Raw genomic sequence first — 17,737 nt, forward strand, 5'->3', positions numbered from 1 at the left:
AGCTGGTTACTGGAAAAGCCAAACTGAGTTCCTGACCGTGAGACACAATATCACTTTCCCTGATAAAATCCTCCATCTTGCTGTCATGGGGCTTTTCTAATAGATCTGGCAGCATTGACCAGCCGTCAGCTGGTGAGTAATGATATTATATTGATGCAGCATTAGACGAGCGCTGGCAGCTCATTTACTCCGGCCTAAACGACAAACTGACTCCGGCTAATGGACACCTCTGACTGCCATTAAATAAATCCAACATAATCGCCCTCCGCATCAAATCAACGAGCATAATAGCTAATGAAAGAGAATGTGAATGTGTGGAGAGTCTTTGTGCTAGATTAGCTCAGAACTGAGACCGTACACCAGATCACTTCATATACACACAGTCTCACTTCAGTGTGAACGCATGGCTTGTCATGTTTGTTTCTATGGACCATGTGCTCTCTTGCCTATTTTCTAAATCCATTTTTCTTTCTATTTCTATTTTCTTTCCTTTTATCTGATTATTGGTTTATTTGCCCCACCTGTCCTCACCAAGTGTCCTGAAAAGTGAAGCCAAAGTGTCTTGATCCCCCCCCTGTTGGCTGGTCCCAGTATAGCTCATAAACCCAGCGTCTCGATCGCCCCCTGGTGGCTTGTCCCAGTATAGCTCATAAATCCAGTGTCTCGATTGCCCCCTGCTGGCTGGTCCCAGTATAGCTCATAAACCCAGCGTCTCGATCGCCCCCTGGTGGCTTGTCCCAGTATTGCTCATAAATCCAGTGTCTCGATTGCCCCCTGGTGGCTGGTCCCAGTATAGCTCATAAACCCAGTGTCTCAATCGCCCCCTGCTGGCTGGTCCCAGTATAGCTCATAAATCCAGTGTCTCGATCCCCCCCCGGTGGCTGGTCCCAGTATAGCTCATAAACCCAGTGTCTCGATCCCCCCCTGGTGGCTGTTCCAAGTATAGCTCATAAACCCAACGTCTCGATCGCCCCCTGGTGGCTGGTCCCAGTATAGCACATAAACCCAGTGTCTCGATCGCCCCCTGGTGGCTGTTCCAAGTATAGCTCATAAACCCAACGTCTCGATTGCCCCCTGGTGGCTGTTCCAAGAATAGCTCATAAACCCAGTGTCTCGATCGCCCCCTGGTGGCTGTTCCAAGTATAGCTCATAAACCCAGTGTCTCGATCGCCCCCTGTTGGCTGTTCCAAGAATAGCTCATAAACCCAGCGTCTCGATCGCCCCCTGGTGGCTGTTCCAAGTATAGCTCATAAACCCAACGTCTTGATCGCCCCCTGGTGGCTGGTCCCAGTATAGCTCATAAACCCAGCGTCTCGATCGCCCCCTGGTGGCTGTTCCAAGAATAGCTCATAAACCCAGCGTCTCGATCGCCCCCTGGTGGCTGTTCCAAGAATAGCTCATAAACCCAGTGTCTCGATCGCCCCCTGTTGGCTGTTCCAAGTATAGCTCATAAACCCAGCGTCTCGATCGCCCCCTGTTGGCTGTTCCAAGTATAGCTCATAAACCCAGTGTCTCGATCGTCCCCTGTTGGCTGTTCCAAGTATAGCTCATAAACCCAAGGTCTCGGTCGCCCCTTGGTGGCTGGTCCCAGTGTCTCAATCCCCCCCTGCTGGCTGGTCCCAGTAAAGCTCATAAACCCAGAGTCTTGATCGCCCCCCGGTGGCTGGTCCCAGTATAGCTCATAAACCCAGAGTCTCAATATCTGACAACAATAACCTGACAGTGTAAAACACACTCGCTGCTGAAAGGACCAGTACTCAACATTCATCTCCTCAAAGAATGAAGAGTTTTTGATTGCCAACGGTACCAAAGGCGAGACAAAACAGAGAGATCACTTAGTTATCATTATAACTAAGTGATTTTGATTTAAACACACTGATAAAAACATAAAACACTGCAAGATATTATCATGCACTCACACTACGATAAAAGTCCTGTCAGTTAGTTTAAGAGTGACGAAAATTAATATGACATGACAAAATACCTAAACATTCACCTAAAACCGATCATTCTGTCATAATTTTCTCGCCCTCATGTCATTCAAACCCTGTATGGGTTATATATCTTTCTTGTGTTGAACACAAAAGATGTTTTGAAAAATAATGAGGTCCAATCACCCAGACAGCTAAATAGTCCCGCATCTGGCACACATGGATTCCACACGGTCCAGATCCGGCCCACATCTGGCACACATGGATTCCACACGGTCCAGATCCGGCCCACATCTGGCACACATGGATACCACACGGTCCAGATCCGGCCCACATCTGGCACACATGGATTCCACACGGTCCAGATCCAGCCCACATCTGGCACACATGGATTCCACACGGTCCAGATCCAGCCCACATCTGGCACACATGGATTCCACACGGTCCAGATCCGGCCCACATCTGGCACACATGGATTCCACACGGTCCAGATCCAGCCCACATCTGGCACACATGGATTCCACACGGTCCAGATCCAGCCCACATCTGGCACACATGGATTCCACACGGTCCAGATCCAGCCCACATCTGGCACACATGGATTCCACACGGTCCAGATCCAGCCCACATCTGGCACACATGGATTCCACACGGTCCAGATCCGGCCCACATCTGGCACACATGGATTCCACACGGTCCAGATCCGGCCCACATCTGGTACACATGGATTCCACACGGTCCAGATCCGGCCCACATCTGGCACACATGGATTCCACACGGTCCAGATCCAGCCCACATCTGGCACACATGGATTCCACACGGTCCAGATCCGGCCCACATCTGGTACACATGGATTCCACACGGTCCAGATCCGGCCCACATCTGGCACACATTGATTCCACACGGCCCAGATCCGGCCCACATCTGGCACACATGGATTCCACACGGTCCAGATGTGGGCCGGATCTGGACTGACACTATGTTGCTGTCTGGGCAACTTTGACTTTCATTGCATAGACAAAAAAAACAAAAACAAAAACAGAGCCATCTTCTTTTGTGCTCTTTAAATGCTGAAAGAATGATTTTTGAGGCGAACAAGTAAATCCCGAAACCACACTGCAATAAGCTCAGCGAACCGTAGTGCATCATGTTGGTCCTTAAAAGTCAGTGATCGCCCTTACCTGATCTTCAGATGCTTCAGTTTCAGCCATCTGGCCTTTTGTCCTTATATTCTTGACAATTACTTACCTTTACCTATTAAAAACAAAGGAGAAATTGCACATTGCAATGAAAACCCATTTATTATTCTCAAAATCAACCCTCACAGGGATTCGCCGCAGTGGCGAGGCCTTCGATAAGTGGCTGGCAGCTGGATAACGACCCGGCGAGACGGCGAGCGAGTTGAGAGAGATCAGAACTGAACTAGCCAAAGGATCCGGGTGAGTTAGTGAGATTGAGGGGTCAGGGGTCAGGAGGAGGAGGAGGGACTGCGTGAGCCGCTCGTATGTGTGGGGTTGGAGGTTAGTACTTTAGTAAATAACAGCAGGTCAGACACAAAAATGGTTGTTAGTACAGTTACAACAAAGGTTTCATTCGGATTAGTAACAGAATTTGGGTTTTAGTCATTTAGTAGAGTAGTAGCAGTCAATTGGTGAAATCCTTTGCGATTTGATTCGACAAAGAGTTTGAATTGTCACGTTTGGTGGGTTTTGAGGTTAAGAGGAAGGAAAATGAACCATCCAAAAACCATCACAACATGGGGAAGAAGCCATGCAGTTGGATGAGCAAATGAAGATGGCGTCAAAATGGGAATGTTCAACCAATGGACACAATCAAACGTCTGAGCAAAAGCGCTCAGCAGCCGATGGCGGAGAGGAGTCGTAACTGAGTCACATCACGGCACAGATGGCAAAAAAAGGGCATTTAGTTGATTAAGGGGTTAAATCTGAAGGTGGGACACAACAAAATGAGCACTTGAAAAATTTCCACAGGTTTGCGTGCAAGCCGAGACTCTTCGGCTTGGGCATCGCAGACTCCCTCTCGCTGCAAGCGGATGAAAGCATGCACACAAAAGGACTCGGAAGCGTCACACAGATGAGTGTAAATGAGCGATGCTAACGTTCATCTGCGCTGGAGCTGTCAGTCATCTACGACTGTCCGAATGACAATTACCCAGCCTGCATTGGGCCAAATAACCCGATCGCTCGTTCTCCCTGACCGGCCTGAAATATTGTTATTCTAGGGCGCCGAACCCCTGCCAGAGTTCATTAGATCTGTATAATTGCATACTAATGCTAGCGGTCTGGGCTGATAACATCATCCTGAAGGAGCCAGAGACCTGTCAATCACGCTAGCCCTCGCCACCTTTATTATTCCCAAGCAGGGTCTTTACTGATGTCAAATTATTCCTATTACTTGGGGCGTGGCTTTATGCATCTCTGTAGGTTCATAAATATGCATATATATATATATATATATATATATATATATATATATATATATATATATATATATATATATATATATATGTGCTGGGCAACATATACATACACAAATACCAAAGTAAGAGTGTGTTAGTCGTTATTGAGTTAGTATTGATGTTAATGAACACAGTTCCTACATTCTAGAAATTCTCCTGATTCTATACAGCGCTGGGTGGAGCAGGGGGTGGAGCCTAATGTTTGACGAGTCCAGTGACAGGCAGTAAAGGACATCCTCTCTGAGACACAAGCCTCACACTGAGTTCACTGTGAGTTTAAAACGGTCCATTCAAATATAATTATGAATATTGTATGTAAAACTGAAAATTAGAAATGTTGCTAACTGAAATAAACACTCTTGAGTTGAAGTGCTAAAATTAGTAAGAGTAAAACTGAAATAAAATAAAAAATATCTAAAATTATATATATGTACGTACTGTATAAGGAAACTAACTGAAAAAAACACGTGTAAGTACTAAAATTACTAATAGTAAAACCGAAATATTTCCATTTCCATTTTCCATTTCATTTTTTTATGTTATTGTTTGATTTTATCCCTAACGACAATAAAATAAAATAAAATACATAAAAATATTATGTTGAAGTTGAAGTTTAACTAATTACTAATTACTCTGTCGATATTGCGACAGAAACCTTAAACTCTCTCTTTTCCAGCACTTTAGACACAGTTGCTCCGCTGCACTTAAAGAAGATTAAAGAACATAGTCCAACGCCGTGGCACAACGAGCACACTCACACACACACACACACACACACACACTCAGGCCCTTAAGAGAGCAGCCAGAAAAATGGAGCGCAACTGGAAGAAAACAAAACTAGAGGTATCTCGCATTTCATGGAAGGAGAGCTCGATTGCTTACAGAGAGGCTTTAAAAGCTGCTAGATCTGCTTATTTTTCAACCCTATTAGAAGAAAATAAACATAATCCTAGGTATTTATTTGAAACAAAAATGTCTGCCGTATCCAGATCTGATGAAGGACCAGCGCCTGGACTCGACGACACCGCAGTGCTGAAGTGTCACTACTCTCTCCCTGTGAAGAACTCCTTCTCCTTCCCTTTACCTCTGTACAGATAAAACGTTGTCGGGATAATTCCGGCTCACGTGGCTACGCAGACGTGACAAAACATTTCTGAATTATACATTTTTAAGGCCTAACGAGTAGTTTGTTGAGGGTTGATTTGTGAAGGACTACACACCTGCGCACATATATATTCAAACGCGCATCCTATCGACCGAACACGTGATGCGCATGTGCGCGCCGTCTGTGTTTTTGAGGTTTGCGCAGAGAAAACGGATAATGGTTTGCACCTTCGAGCCTATTCCAGGAGTGTGTTCTCGAGACACCGGCACTGTTGTGCGGATGCGCGGCCGGAGCGCGTTAAGGGACTGAGTCCGAAATTTTCGTATGCGTTTTTTCGTATTCGTGATTCGGTGGCTCTGAGTTGTCAAAGCACCATTCAAACTGCATTCAAACTGCTTGTTAGCGAAAAACGCAGAAAATCGAACCCGTTTAGATTTTTTTTATGACGGACGAAAGTTTCGGAGGTAGTGTGCAAGCGTGATTGACATAACGTGAGGTCGTATTTATTTCTTATCGTGCGAAAATTTCGGATGCGAATTTCGGACTCGGTGTGCAATGGCCTTTACGCTAATTTCTATTATCACTGTAAAGCTGCTTTGAAACATCCATAATGTTAAAAGCGCTGTATAAATAAAGGTGACTTGACTAATAGTAAAAGTGAAATAAAAATATTAGATGTAAAATTAACAATGTAAATACAATTTAGAAATGTTGCTTTGGCAACTATTTGGGGATATTCAATTTAATGAATCAATCAATATTACTATTGATTAGCATTACCAAACATGGACGTTTTATTATTATTTTAATTTAATACTGTGAAGCTGCTTTGATACAATCTGTATTGTGAAAAGCGCTATACAAATATTCTTGACTTGACTTGACTTAACTGAAATAAACATGTTTAAGAACTAAAATTATGAAAAATAAAAACTGAAATCAAAATTAAAGCTAAATGTATATACATAATATTATATATTAATTATATATTATATATATATATATATATATATATATATATATATATATATATATATATAATATAATTAAAATGACAAAAGCACACAACAAAATGACTAAAACTTAAAATAAAATTCAAATGAACTGAAAATATAAAAATAAAAGCCGATAAGATAAGCACTATAATGGCATATACATGATCGTAAACCAGCAGGGGTTTGTTTTGATGGGACGAGGATCTGCAGTCCGTTTCTCATCTGTACGTCTGTGTAAATCTTTCCGGCATCGATAACATCTCCCTGGGAAGTTCTATAGCTACTGAGCTTCAGTAATAATGAATTGTTCATGTTTAATAATTAGGTTAGTTGTCCTATGGGTGTGTGCACTAATGAAACCATCGCTCAGCCTGACCTCAGTGATTAAACGCCCGGCTTTGGTCGAGTCCGAGGAAACTCTGAGTCCAGAACAGAACAGAACTCAAACGCTCTCGGATAAATCTCGTAACGGGGTGTTTTACGACCCACTCTGAACCAGCGCCAGTAAATCCAGCCGGAGAGACGAGGATCATCACCTTGAGCCGGATATCAAACATGCTGATGATGGATCGAGATGCTGAGAACCAGAAGGAGTTTCTCAGCTCAATATCTCATATTAATATTAATATTCTGGCCAGTTTCATGAGCGCTACATCCATACTGTCTGCCACTGGATTCATCAGCACCTCAAACGATTAAACATACAGTACAAGTTTCACTGCGAGACTCGAGTTTACTATTACCCTGTTCATTTACTAGTTCAACATAACGAATCAAATATGTAACTCTAGATCTGGTTCCTGAAGGGAAGGGAGGCGTAGGATGGACAAAACAAAATGAAAAGGATGATCGAATGAGACAAGAGTGAATCTCTGTAGTTTCATTGCTACCTTGATACCAATGGGAATTTGTGTAGTCAGTATAAGCAAACAGAATAGAAATAGGAAACGGAAATCCAGGGCAAACCAAAGTAGAAGACAATTAGAATGATATCTACCATATAATGCAGTTTGTTTACCATAGCGTGTCCAATGCCTGAGTGCTTTAGGAAAAAAACAAGGGAAGGGAAAGAAAATATATAGAATAATGACAAATCGTGAAGTCAATAAAGGTCTTTTAAAAGGCAGCGGTCGTAGCCTGTTAACTGTCTGTGTTATTGCCTTTCAGGGATTATCACAGAATAGGTGTCGTTCGAAAGCGGAAACGCTCAAAATTCATCCTGTGAAAATACTTCGTTACAATGAAAACCGTACTTGAAAACATTTACATTTTTGTGATATTAACTTCAAATTTGGAACATAACTTGGTTAGACGTATGCGGTTTAAGAGATCAAATTATTTCATAAAATATGTAAAAAAAATGACGGTTTTTTTACACATTTATTTTCCAAAGCCTTTATGAATGGCAAATGCTCAAGTTCAGATCTTCGGAGCGAGTGGCAGTTAACAGGTTAACCCAGCCTGGCTCTTGCTTTTCCTGATTTTGTTTTTGCCCAAAGGAATAAAGATCCAAATTTACAGAATTCTTTCTCTTCATTGAAGGATTTGTCAACCAAAAGAAAAACATGACAACAGTATTGTTATTATGGTTAGTACGTCAGTACGCAAGTTAAATCTGAAGAAAACAACAGATGGCCCACATTCCGTGAATGACACGATGTTAGTCGTTTCAAAGGAACACAAACAGGTCAAAATGAAAAGTAAACTGGAAGAATCTGAAGCTGTTTGGTTAGTAAGAAGACACAAGAGTTAGGAAACCACGTGGGAAGATTAGGGGAGGGGCTGACTCGAGTGGGAGGGGCTAGAGGAACAGCAGTCGTTCTGATTGGCTAGTCATGTGAGTGGGCGTGGCCTGTTTGAGGACGGGGCTCGTTACTGGCAAATTTGGCCAAGCTTGGTTTTTGAAGTAGAGCAAGAAATCGATCTTCTGTGGCTGACGACTGAAAGGAGGCAAAAACACAACAGTGTGAACAACATGGAAAGGAAAACATATTATTTGAACTTTCAACACGTTTCAGAAACATGAGAAGAACATCCTTCTGCCGCCAGCTTGAACCTGGGAGAAAAGATTAGCTGTGATTAGGAAGAATCGCCCAGACCGGATTCAGATCCAGACCCATGCCTCAGTTCAGTCAGACCTGATCAGACCTGTGTGTGTGTGTGTGTGTGTGAGTGTGTGTGTGTGTATGTTTGTGTGTGTGTGTGTGTGCTGTAGACAAGAACAATTGCTCAAATCGTGTGTGTTGTTGAGCTGCTGCTTTACTAAGTGATGAGACGCACCATTTTCACCTAAAAAAATGCTACAGATGCACATTGAGGGAGGAACCAGAGCCAAACGCTGCATAGAAACACCCTGGCAACCCCTCAGTAACACCCTAGTAACCCCCTAACCACACACTAGTAACCCCCTAACAACACCCTAGTAACTCCCTAACCACAACCTAGTAACCCCCTACCACACCATAGTAACCCACTAACAACACCCTAGTAACCCCCTAACAACACCCTAGTAATACCCTAACCACACCATAGTAACCCGCTAACAAACCCCTAGTAACCCCCTAACTACACCCTAGTAACCCCTAACCACACCCTAGTAACCCCCTAACCACATGCTAGTAACCCCCTAACTACACCCTAGTAACCCTAACCACACCCTAGTAACCCCCTAACAACACCATAGTAACCCCCTAACAAACCCCTAGTAACCCCCTAACTACACCCTAGTAACCTTTAACCACACCCTAGTAACCCCCTAACCACACGCTAGTAACCCCCTAACCACACCCTAGTAACCCCCTAACAACACCCTAATAACCCCCTAACCACACCCTAGTAACCCCCTAACAACAACCTAGTACCCCCTAACAACACCCTAGTAACCCCCTAACAACACCCTAGTAACCCAAGTGAGTGAGTGTGATAAACTCCTCTCCCATCAGAATCTCTACAGGACATCCGTGCGTACGATAGTGTGTTTTGCACACACTGTAAAAAGTTGTAAATAAAACAATTTATAATTTATACTTTACAATTTCATATTTAATACAGTGCGTTACTTGCTGTTTCTTTGTAATTATTTGTATAATATACTTGTAATTTTTTCGTGAAAATTGTTTCTTACCTTTTTTTCAAATAAAAAATCCTACTTTTTCACTGCACAAAGTTGACTCAGTGGAGAGTCTTCCAGCACCTACAGCGCATATTTAAATGAGATCGCTGATATTTAGCAAAAAACAACAACACACACACACACACACACACGTAAAGTGTTATGGAAATAATTAGCAAAAGTATCTTTAAAATATCTGCACGCTATCTCAGATGTGTGGGTGCTCCCTCTTGCACTGGAGAAACATCAGAATCATTCACTGCTCTCCACTGGGTGGCGCTGTTGTGTTTCTGTGCGTTTCATTATTCATTACATTGATTTTCATTTATTTATTCCCCTCATTCTGACTGTTATATATTACACACAGAACAAAATGTGTGTGTGTGTGTGTGTGTGTGTGTGTGTGTGTGTGTGTGTGTGTGTGTGTGCGTGTGTGTGTGTGTGTGTGTGTGTGTGTGTGTGTGTGTGTGTGTGTGTGTGTGTGTGTGTGTGTGTGTGTGTCACAGTTGCTCTATTGATTATCTGGAGGAACAGCTTTGAGTAAATGTGCGGTCAGTGTATGTCTGAATCAGATCAATAAACCAGCCACCTCTAACACACACACACACACACACACACACACACACACACACACACACACACACACACACACACACACACACACACACTTGTTTTGTTTTTATCACGGTGGGTCTTTCCAATGACGTTTATTGTGTTTATACCGAGTGAATGATATTTTCTATCCCATAAATCCCGACACAACCCTTTCTGCATCTCTCTATTCTCATCGAGAGTTAATCGTGACTGTATTCATTAATGGTTTTGTCATCGGTCTTCAATCCACCATTAAATCCTTTGAAACAAAAAGCCGGTCTGCTGGTTTCTTATTGGCCGGTTTTTAAGGAGTTTTGTCAAGCTAAACCAACAAAGGAGTGATTCTGAACCCAACTGTTCCTCGTTTGTTCTCGAAAGGAGAATAAAGACTCGAGTGTGTAATTGAATTCAGTCGCGGACAAAAGATGTTCCCTTTAGTTTCCTCTCTGGATTCACACCGTCAGCCAATAGCAACAGGCATGATCACAGAGGACACGCCCCCCAGCCACAGCAGCCAATTACAATCACTCTTATTACGGGTGACAAGACATTCGTTCCAATTACAATTACCAGAGCAGAGACAGAATGAGTGAGAGAACGAAAGTGAAATCGATCGCATCTCTGAGCCACTATCTGACAATTACTGGAGCCGTACTGAACCATTCTTCACTTTCATTCAATCTGTGTGTGTGTGTGTGTGTGTGTGTGTGTGTGTGTGTGTGTGTGTGTGTGTGTGTGTGTGTGTGTGTGTGTGTGTGTGTGTGTGTGTGTGTGTGTGTGTGTGTGTGTCTTCAACTATAATACACACGTTTACACCAAATTCTTCCATTCCATATGAATATCAATCCATTATTTTTTTGTACCTTCATTTCTTTATATATTTTTTTTAATGTTTTTTATATATGGATTTATTAATTTACTTATTCCAAAACCAAACTTTTAATAAATAAGCATAATTTATATCACAAGCAACAATTTTGCCCTATTACATTTTTATCATATAGAGCTACTAAACAATTAATGTAGAAATTTCACTCAGGAATTGCAAGTAAATTCCACAATTAATTATTACAAAGAAACAGCAAGTAACACACTGAATTAAACGTGACATTTTGAAGTAGAAAACTGATGTTTTCTTGTAAAACATACTCCAATAATCGTTGTTATTTTCCCCTGATAACTAGTTTACTAAAGAGACGACAGTGAAGAGATTGAGATGAAATATGAAGAGAAAATCAAGGTAAATATCAGCTAAACGGGATATTTTTATTGTGTGCTACTTCTAATTGAGCTGTAATTTGGTGGAAGTATGCAGAAAATATTAAAGCATGATTTTAGGATTGCATTAAGGACACATCACATCCTCAACAGGAAAAAATGAAGTTCGTTTTTTAAAACTCCGCTAGGTCAATAGCGTCCATATGAAAAAAGACCTGTACAAGTGTGTGTGTGTGTGTGTGTGTGTGTGTGTGTGTGTGTGTGTGTGTGTGTGTGTGTGTGTGTGTGTGTGTGTGTGTGGTTCATGAGGACATTTCATGAGTTGTCATAATTCAAATAGCTTTAAAAATATTAAAAAAAACAATGTTTTATGAAAAATGCAGAATGTTTCCTGTGATGGGCAGTTTTAGGGATATGGGCAGTGTAAAGGGAGCATATAGTGTTGTTATACTGTGTTCAGTGCTGTCATATTGTGTTCAGTGCTGTTATATTGTGTTCAGTGCTGTTATATTGTGTTCAGTGCTGTTATATTGTGTTCAGTGCTGTTATATTGTGTTGTGTTCAGTGCTGTTATATTGTGTTCAGTGCTGTTATATTGTGTTCAGTGCTGTTATACTGTGTTCAGTGCTGTTATATTGTGTTCAGTGCTGTTATATTGTGTTCAGTGCTGTTATATTGTGTTCAGTGCTGTTATATTGTGTTCAGTGCTGTTATATTGTGTTCAGTGCTGTTATATTGTGTTCAGTGCTGTTATATTGTGTTCAGTGCTGTTATATTGTATTCAGTGCTGTTATATTGTGTTCAGTGCTGTTATATTGTTTTCAGTGCTGTTATATTGTGTTCAGTGCTGTTATATTGTGTTCAGTGCTGTTATATTGTGTTCAGTGCTGTTATATTGTGTTCAGTGCTGTTATATTGTGTTCAGTGCTGTTATATTGTGTTCAGTGCTGTTATACTGTGTTCAGTGCTGTTATATTGTGTTCAGTGCTGTTATATTGTGTTCAGTGCTGTTATACTGTGTTCAGTGCTGTTATATTGTGTTCAGTGCTGTTATATTGGGTTCAGTGCTGTTATATTGGGTTCAGTGCTGTTATATTGTGTTCAGTGCTGTTATAATGTGTTCAGTGCTGTTATACTGTGTTCAGTGCTGTTATATTGTGTTCAGTGCTGTTATACTGTGTTCAGTGCTGTTATATTGTGTTCAGTGCTGTTATATTGTGTTCAGTGCTGTTATATTGTTTTCAGTGCTGTTATATTGTGTTCAGTGCTGTTATATTGTGTTCAGTGCTGTTATACTGTGTTCAGTGCTGTTATATTGTGTTCAGTGCTGTTATATTGTGTTCAGTGCTGTTATATTGTGTTCAGTGCTGTTATACTGTGTTCAGTGCTGTTATATTGTGTTCAGTGCTGTTATATTGTTTTCAGTGCTGTTATATTGTGTTCAGTGCTGTTATATTGTTTTCAGTGCTGTTATATTGTGTTCAGTGCTGTTATATTGTGTTCAGTGCTGTTATACTGTGTTCAGTGCTGTTATATTGGGTTCAGTGCTGTTATATTGTGTTCAGTGCTGTTATACTGTGTTCAGTGCTGTTATATTGTGTTCAGTGCTGTTATATTGTGTTCAGTGCTGTTATATTGTGTTCAGTGCTGTTATATTGTGTTCAGTGCTGTTATATTGTGTTCAGTGCTGTTATATTGTGTTGTGTTCAGTGCTGTTATATTGTGTTCAGTGCTGTTATATTGTGTTCAGTGCTGTTATATTGTATTCAGTGCTGTTATATTGTGTCCAGTGCTGTTATATTGTATTCAGTGCTGTTATATTGTGTTCAGTGCTGTTATATTGTTTTCAGTGCTGTTATATTGTGTTCAGTGCTGTTCAGTGCTGTTATATTGTATTCAGTGCTGTTATATTGTGTTCAGTGCTGTTATATTGTGTTCAGTGCTGTTATATTGTGTTCAGTGCTGTTATATTGGGTTCAGTGCTGTTATATTGTGTTCAGTGCTGTTGTTCAGTGCTGTTATATTGTGTTCAGTGCTGTTATATTGTGTTCAGTGCTGTTATATTGTGTTCAGTGCTGTTATATTGTGTTCAGTGCTGTTATATTGTATTCAGTGCTGTTATATTGTGTTCAGTGCTGTTATATTGTGTTCAGTGCTGTTATATTGTGTTCAGTGCTGTTATATTGTGTTCAGTGCTGTTATATTGTGTTGTGTTCAGTGCTGTTATATTGTGTTCAGTGCTGTTATATTGTGTTCAGTGCTGTTATATTGTGTTCAGTGCTGTTATATTGTATTCAGTGCTGTTATATTGTGTTCAGTGCTGTTATATTGTGTTCAGTGCTGTTATATTGTGTTCAGTGCTGTTATATTGTGTTCAGTGCTGTTATATTGTGTTGTGTTCAGTGCTGTTATATTGTGTTCAGTGCTGTTATATTGTGTTCAGTGCTGTTATATTGTGTTCAGTGCTGTTATATTGTATTCAGTGCTGTTATATTGTGTTCAGTGCTGTTATATTGTTTTCAGTGCTGTTATATTGTGTTCAGTGCTGTTATATTGTGTTCAGTGCTGTTATATTGTATTCAGTGCTGTTATATTGTGTTCAGTGCTGTTATATTGTATTCAGTGCTGTTATATTGTATTCAGTGCTGTTATATTGTGTTCAGTGCTGTTATATTGTGTTCAGTGCTGTTATATTGTGTTCAGTGCTGTTATATTGTGTTGTGTTCAGTGCTGTTATATTGTGTTCAGGGCTGTTATATTGTGTTCAGTGCTGTTATATTGTATTCAGTGCTGTTATATTGTGTCCAGTGCTGTTATATTGTATTCAGTGCTGTTATATTGTGTTCAGTGCTGTTATATTGTGTTCAGTGCTGTTATATTGTGTTCAGTGCTGTTATATTGTGTTGTGTTCAGTGCTGTTATATTGTGTTCAGTGCTGTTATATTGTGTTCAGTGCTGTTATATTGTATTCAGTGCTGTTATATTGTGTCCAGTGCTGTTATATTGTATTCAGTGCTGTTATATTGTGTTCAGTGCTGTTATATTGTTTTCAGTGCTGTTATATTGTGTTCAGTGCTGTTCAGTGCTGTTATATTGTATTCAGTGCTGTTATATTGTGTTCAGTGCTGTTATATTGTGTTCAGTGCTGTTATATTGTTTTCAGTGCTGTTATATTGTGTTCAGTGCTGTTATATTGTGTTCAGTGCTGTTATATTGTGTTCAGTGCTGTTATATTGGGTTCAGTGCTGTTATATTGTGTTCAGTGCTGTTGTTCAGTGCTGTTATATTGTGTTCAGTGCTGTTATATTGGGTTCAGTGCTGTTATATTGTGTTCAGTGCTGTTGTTCAGTGCTGTTATATTGTGTTCAGTGCTGTTATATTGTGTTCAGTGCTGTTATATTGTGTTCAGTGCTGTTATATTGTGTTCAGTGCTGTTATATTGGGTTCAGTGCTGTTATATTGTGTTCAGTGCTGTTGTTCAGTGCTGTTATATTGTGTTCAGTGCTGTTATATTGGGTTCAGTGCTGTTATATTGTGTTCAGTGCTGTTATATTGTGTTCAGTGCTGTTATATTGTGTTGTGTTCAGTGCTGTTATATTGTGTTCAGTGCTGTTATATTGTGTTCAGTGCTGTTATATTGTATTCAGTGCTGTTATATTGTGTTCAGTGCTGTTATATTGTGTTCAGTGCTGTTATATTGTGTTCAGTGCTGTTATATTGGGTTCAGTGCTGTTATATTGTGTTCAGTGCTGTTGTTCAGTGCTGTTATATTGTGTTCAGTGCTGTTATATTGGGTTCAGTGCTGTTATATTGTGTTCAGTGCTGTTATATTGTGTTCAGTGCTGTTATATTGTGTTGTGTTCAGTGCTGTTATATTGTGTTCAGTGCTGTTATATTGTGTTCAGTGCTGTTATATTGTGTTCAGTGCTGTTATATTGTGTTCAGTGCTGTTATATTGTATTCAGTGCTGTTATATTGTGTTCAGTGCTGTTATATTGTTTTCAGTGCTGTTATATTGTGTTCAGTGCTGTTCAGTGCTGTTATATTGTATTCAGTGCTGTTATATTGTGTTCAGTGCTGTTATATTGTGTTCAGTGCTGTTATATTGTGTTCAGTGCTGTTATATTGTGTTCAGTGCTGTTATATTGTGTTCAGTGCTGTTATATTGTATTCAGTGTTGTTATATTGTGTTCAGTGCTGTTATATTGTATTCAGTGCTGTTATATTGTATTCAGTGCTGTTATATTGTGTTCAGTGCTGTTATATTGTGTTCAGTGCTGTTATATTGTGTTGTGTTCAGTGCTGTTATATTGTGTTCAGTGCTGTTATATTGTATTCAGTGCTGTTATATTGTGTTCAGTGCTGTTATATTGTGTTCAGTGCTGTTATATTGTGTTCAGTGCTGTTATATTGTGTTCAGTGCTGTTATATTGTGTTCAGTGCTGTTATATTGTGTTCAGTGCTGTTATATTGGGTTCAGTGCTGTTATATTGTGTTCAGTGCTGTTGTTCAGTGCTGTTATACTGTGTTCACTGCTGTTTTTTTTGTTTCTGATTTGTTCATTTCTTTTCTTTTTCAGTCTAATCAGGTCCAATCATTAAATCTTTGATTTTATCCTGCAGAACAGGAGTGGCATGTTCCGGCCCCTAAGGACTGCAGACTTCATTAGGTTTGAGTCAATTTCAGATGGACAGCTCTTCTCCGAACAGAACATTAAGCTAAGGTGCACATAATGAAGTCCTGAAGCTGAAGCACGGGTCTGATTCTGTCTGATCGAGTGTAACGAGAAGAAAACACACAGCGCTGATCTCAGACCTGTCAGGAATCACTGTCGGGAAGCACCAGGGATTGTGGGCGTTGCCGGAAACGTCTACAGCCAATGATAATTCACGCTGTGATCACGCCCTCTCCCATGTGATTCCCGACTTCAAACAGTTCTTCCTCAGTATTTCAGAAAGCAAGACTTAATATCTTCAGTCCTTTGCTTCTTCTCCAGTAAATGCATCCTGATTTAACCCTGGTGCTCTTCGCTTGTTGGCCAGAAATGACAGATATGAATGTACTATAGTTTGATAATGTTTATTTATTTTTTTATTTTATGGTACTAAATTATATTTATGCTATATTTATAATCCATTTATTCACTTTTTGAGCATAGACCTGGAAATTAAATTGAAAAAACTTAAACTGTTGTAAATCTCGAACGTTTTAGAGCGACAGACTTAAGTTGATCTCTTTTTAAAGACGACACTTGGCAGATAATTGCTGATGTGAAAAAAGTTTTTAAAAGAGAACTTATAAAAGTTACCATTTAACCTGTTCAGATCATGTCCATGATTGTGTGTGTGTGTGTGTGTGTGTGTGCGTGTGTGTGTGTGTGTGTGTGTGTGTGTGTGTGTGTGTGTGTGTGTGTGTGTGTGTGTGTGTGTGTGTGTGTGTGTGTGTGTGTGTTTGTTCACACAGCAAGTGCCAAAACCTTTACCAAGTTTCGTACCGTTCCGATGAAGAAAAAAATTTAAAAAACGAATGTAAAATTATTCGGTCAAAGATGAAGAAGAGCACCAGAGGGTTTTAACTCAAGTGTTGTAAACAGAGACAGAAACACTGAGGAAGAGCCAGATTTGTGTTACAGTAGGTGATCAGTATCCACGCTAACGTCTGTAGAAAGTGAGCTTACCTGTCGCAGGTTTCGCGTGACTTTAACATCGTGCCAAGCGTTGTCGTTGAACTTCCCGTTGACCGGCTCCACGAGGGCCTCGAAGGCTCCGGAGCCCAGGTTGATGACGAGCCACACGGCGCCGCTCTTCAGGGACAGGTTGACGTAATCCGCAGATTTCCCGGTGTGCAGCATCAGGCCGTTGCGCTGGAGCGTTCGGAAAGACAGCGTGATCTCGTCTGTGCTGCTCTGGATGGGGGTCATGGACAGATCGTAGCAGAAGAACTCGTTCCCCTTGAACGTGGCGACCGATTCCTCTTTTCCTGCGGAGAGAAGGACAGAACACGAGCTCAGAACACCGGATCCCACATCTAACGGAAGGTTCAGAGCGTTCTGTGGAGCGGAGCTGTAAAGAGTCGCTGAAGTACACACACCTTACAGCGGAAATGAGTTACAAGTATAGAGTAGAGTATCTGAGTTACACTGTACTTAAGTATTTGACTCATACTGAACTCAGGCTCAAAGATGCACCTCGACGCCTAAGAGACATGTCTGTGAAAATAAGAAACAATCGATGTGTACGAGCAGAAATCATGTTTATTTTCTAAAATCGAAATAAAACTGAATATTGCAGTAAATCAAGGTCA

At 40.7% G+C, this 17,737-nt stretch overlaps 1 protein-coding gene across 5 annotated transcripts in view; it reads right to left on the reverse strand.

Moving 5' to 3' along the window:
- The window catches only part of nrxn2b (neurexin 2b), a 249,335-nt gene extending 231,966 nt beyond the window's left edge, over positions 1-17,369 (reverse strand). For 3 of the 5 annotated variants that reach the window (XM_079603465.1, XM_079603463.1, XM_079603461.1), the window contains exons 1-2: positions 17,112-17,369; positions 7,529-7,552 (exon numbers count right to left, since the gene is read on the reverse strand). In XM_079603465.1, the coding sequence (XP_079459591.1) occupies positions 7,529-7,552; positions 17,112-17,354 (267 nt within the window). In that variant the 5' untranslated portion in view covers positions 17,355-17,369. The remainder of the gene's footprint in view (positions 1-7,528; positions 7,553-17,111) is intronic. The other 2 variants (XM_079603464.1, XM_079603462.1) reach the window with 2 other exon arrangements.
- Positions 17,370-17,737: the final 368 nt, after the last annotated feature.

Source organism: Phoxinus phoxinus (assembly GCF_949152265.1).
Source record: "Phoxinus phoxinus genome assembly, chromosome: 2".
NCBI lineage: Eukaryota > Metazoa > Chordata > Actinopteri > Cypriniformes > Leuciscidae > Phoxinus > Phoxinus phoxinus.